The sequence below is a fragment of the Sinocyclocheilus anshuiensis genome, unplaced genomic scaffold (assembly GCF_001515605.1).
Source record: "Sinocyclocheilus anshuiensis isolate Anshui unplaced genomic scaffold, SAMN03320099.WGS_v1.1 scaffold288, whole genome shotgun sequence".
In the NCBI taxonomy this organism is placed as follows: domain Eukaryota; kingdom Metazoa; phylum Chordata; class Actinopteri; order Cypriniformes; family Cyprinidae; genus Sinocyclocheilus; species Sinocyclocheilus anshuiensis.
This window is the reverse complement of record NW_015558570.1, coordinates 424,607-428,514: the sequence shown is the minus strand read 5'-3', so window position 1 is coordinate 428,514 and position 3,908 is coordinate 424,607. Positions and strand designations below refer to the sequence as shown.

At 36.1% G+C, this 3,908-nt stretch overlaps 1 protein-coding gene across 2 annotated transcripts in view; it reads left to right on the top strand.

The window, feature by feature from the left end:
- Nucleotides 1-3,689, top strand: part of cep41 (centrosomal protein 41) — a 7,769-nt gene extending 4,080 nt beyond the window's left edge. Inside the window, exons 6-11 of one of the 2 annotated variants that reach the window (XM_016475160.1) lie at nucleotides 234-384; nucleotides 707-876; nucleotides 985-1,052; nucleotides 1,578-1,692; nucleotides 1,913-2,128; nucleotides 2,634-3,689. In XM_016475160.1, coding sequence (XP_016330646.1) covers nucleotides 234-384; nucleotides 707-876; nucleotides 985-1,052; nucleotides 1,578-1,692; nucleotides 1,913-2,128; nucleotides 2,634-2,677 — 764 coding nt within the window. In that variant the 3' untranslated portion in view covers nucleotides 2,678-3,689. The remainder of the gene's footprint in view (nucleotides 1-233; nucleotides 385-706; nucleotides 877-984; nucleotides 1,053-1,577; nucleotides 1,693-1,912; nucleotides 2,129-2,633) is intronic. The other variant, XM_016475161.1, reaches the window with a different exon arrangement.
- Nucleotides 3,690-3,908: the final 219 nt, after the last annotated feature.

Genomic DNA, 3,908 nt, shown 5'->3' with positions numbered 1-3,908 from the left:
TATCGAAAACGTTGGGGGGGGGGGTGCTTTGTGCTTGCAAAACTGCTGATGGAAATAATTTTAGATGGGAGGAAAACTGTATCTTAACACTTTTCAAACAAACTAAAAGTTAAAATTTATATTGCATTTTTTTCCATCACCATGTTCCCTTAGAGGCTCCATACTTTAGCAACTGCATAGAAACTCCCTGATGATCATTTGTGGTTGTTTTCATATTTTGTATATGATTTCAGATGATGTTTCAATATTCTCTGCATCACCGGGCCTCGACCGTCTCTCCGATCAGACGAATGGCTCCCCCCAGCCGACGCTTCCTGCCCCACAGAGTATCAACAATGATGAATCCGGTGATACTGCGTTTTCTCCTAGATCTACACTCCAAAGGTAGCCGAATCAACTTTGTGTTTGTAACTAGCACATAAAGCTATCTCTTTAATTCGACCAGCCACATCAGAATATTGTTTTATGCATCTAACTGATGCCCCCTCTAACATTTCTTCTATTGTGCACTCACAAGAGCTCTGATTAGCTAGGCTGCTTTCTCATGGCCTCAAGCTCCATTGAGCCTGTTTAGGGGCAGTCAGTGCAATCAGACTCCGTCCTCAGAGACCCTGTGGGGGGAAAACAATGAGATATAGCCTGTAACAGTGAGAACCCCTGACTGTCCTCACTCGGTGTAACTGAGAATCTCTGGGCTCATTCATAGTGTCATCAGTGGCGTGGGAGAAATGGATCTGGACAAGAACGGACAGAAGAGCATCCAAAACTCTCCAGTGTCTACCTCCAACATCACAGAGTGTCCCTATCCTGACTGCCCATATCTGTTGCTGGATGTGCGGGACAGAGAGCAGTATGACCACTGCCATATTATCAGTGGTAGGAAACTTATGTTTAATTAAGTTATGTTTAAATCTCTAATAAAGAGATTAAAATTATTTATATTAATGTTATCTGTTAATAAATGTATCTGTTTTTTGCTCATAGCATATAGTTACCCCATTGCGACCTTATCAAGGACAATGAACCCATACACGAAAGAAGTGCTTGATTATGTATCCTTTTATTCCTGATATATTTGTAATAATATATTTTTAATATATAATTATATTTTTCATTGTAAATGTATGAAATGCACTTCCATATTTATTTATTTTTTAATTATTTTTTACTTTTATAATTTGTATTATTTATTATTCATTCATTCATTGGAACTCAAACTTTTATTGCAAACCTATGTTGTGCATGTATGAAAATTGTATATTAATTAACAATTAACATCAACAGTCTGTATATTAATAAATGTATATTATTTATTAGTATATGATCATTATATGAATTTATATATAATGAATAATATATGTGAAGGAGTAAATGAATAATTTATTTCATACATGAACAATGAATAAATAAAATATTTATTGTTAGGATTGGAACAGTATCTTGAAATTGTAAAAAAAAACAAAAAAAACAATCAAGTCACACTGTTATTGTGTTTTAATGAATAATGATTTTTGTTATTTCAGTTTCTTGTGTACTCGTGACCATAGCTAGTGTTAAAATCTTTTACAACTATGCAGAAAAATGCATCGGGAAAGATCATAATTTTGTATGATGAGGATGAGAGGATAGCAAGTCAAGCCGCCACCACCATGTGCGAGAGAGGCTTTGAGAATCTCTTCATGTTGTCAGGGGGTGAGTCAGACGAGAGACTGATAGCAAACTTCAGAAGTCTAGCATGAAAAAAATGTAATTACTTCTCACAGAAGTGAAAATAACATGTTCCTTTTCAGATTAATATATATAGATCATTGGGGTCTCAGGGATCTCCAATACATGTGGGTTCATCCTGTCAGTATGAGATTTGTATTTAATGCCATTTATTCTTTAACTGATCTTTTCCTTTTTCAACAAGGTTTAAAAGTGGTTGCACAGAAGTTCCCTGAGGGAATGACAACTGGCTCCATTCCCATCTCCTGTCTGCCGTCACCCTCGGGACCTGGAGGTCGTAAGCGATCGGTTCCACAGCAGACATCACAGCCAGCAGAAAAAAAGTGGCGCTTCACCTCAGAAGACCTCAGCAAAATCCAGCATTACCAAGAGGAAGTGTTCATACCCAGTGAGCCCAGCAGTGAGTCATCCATTTCAAATCTGATGAAACCAACATAACCATTGTCACTGTGTTATGAACAACACACCAGTAGATGGCAGCAAAATATCTAAATGCAACCACAGCCATCTCAGTATGATTTTTTTTTTTGGGGGGGGAAATTATTCATTTATTAGGAACTTGTTTCATTTCATTCCTACATAAAATATATGTTTGATCTTATGCTCATCAGGGCTGCATATATGTGACAGTAATATTGTGAAATATTATTGTAGTTTAAAAGAACTGTTTTCTATTTGAATGTATTTTAAAAGGTCATTTATTTCTGTGATGGCAGAGCTGAATTTTCAGCAGCCATTACTCCAGTCTTTAGTGTCACATGATCCTTCAGAAATCATTCTAATATGCTGATTTGCTGCCATAATTATTATTATCAAATATTATTGGTGCTCAATTTTTAATAATATGTACTGTATATTCTTTTACTGTTTAGTAGTGTGATCATTATTTTTTTCCCCCATTTAAGGTCGTCTCAGCAGCAGAATGTCCACTAGCAGCGCTCGCTCCTAAGCATCGACAGTTTCTTCATCATTGTCATCTTCAATCTTATGCAAATAAAGCCTTTATATTTTACTTTTGCGGGATTCCTGTGAACATGGACACTCTAAACTACTGGTATTTTTTTTCAGTTCACTCTTATTATGCCACATGCACATTCTCAGAACTACACTGGGAGAAACTGAACATTTCTTGGTTCTGGTAGTACACACAAATGGCACTGTTTTATTATTATTTCAATTTATTCACATATCTTTGCACTGCAGACTCCAAATCCAAACTACATGTTTAAGATCTAAATCTGTTTCTGATTTGCCGCTATCAGTTTTTTGGCATCACTAGCCATTTATACTATAATGATGGTACAAGATGTCTAGGGTTTGACATCTTATCCCTTTTAATGCATATGTAGGTTCTTCTATATGTTATGCAAGTAAGCAGGTCTTAGTGGAAGGACTCCACTTCTTGTTGGTCATTTTCTGTTCAATGAGCATGCTGGTTTAGCTACTGTATGTTTACTTGCTCACTAGGTACAGTATGTATGTCGCAGTGCTTTAGAAATATTTTAGATGTGCTGATTTTTGCCTTAAAGGCAGAGCTTGTCTGTTTGTTCAGTGCATTTATTTAAATGTTTGATGCTTTCCAAACCAGTGCAAAAAGATTTTTCTTCATAATCGGCGTCTACTCAGCTGTGATTTGAATGTTATGAAATGTAGATATGATTGCGGGCATTAATGAAGATGATGTTTCTTTGTGAAACTTTGTATTGTCTGTTGCAGTGCCTGATGAAGGAACTTGAAGTGCGTTTATTGGAGTCAGTGTATATGGAATGTGTACATGAAGTGGTAGAAAGTGCTTTGTTTGGCCTTTGTTGTCCACGTTTCTGTGCTTATTGACTGAAATCAGTTATCCCTGTTCTGTTGTAGACTTTGTTTTATTGACCAATTAAGTAATTTAATTTAATCAATGAAAACTACCTGGTTTGTTATGTTGTATTGAAGGCTGAATAAAAATCAATTTTATATGGTAGACCCAAGTGATACCTACATGATTTTTAAGAATAGCCTATTCTTCATAACTGCTAGTTGGTCAAACTAGTTCTTAAGACACATTCTTAACAGTGCCTGTATATGCAACTGGTCAGTGCCACTAATCTAAGACCTTCAGACATTTTACGCGACTCGCTGGAATACTCTATTTTGATTGGTCAGTTGTGCTATTCAGCGACAATTTACAAGCGCTA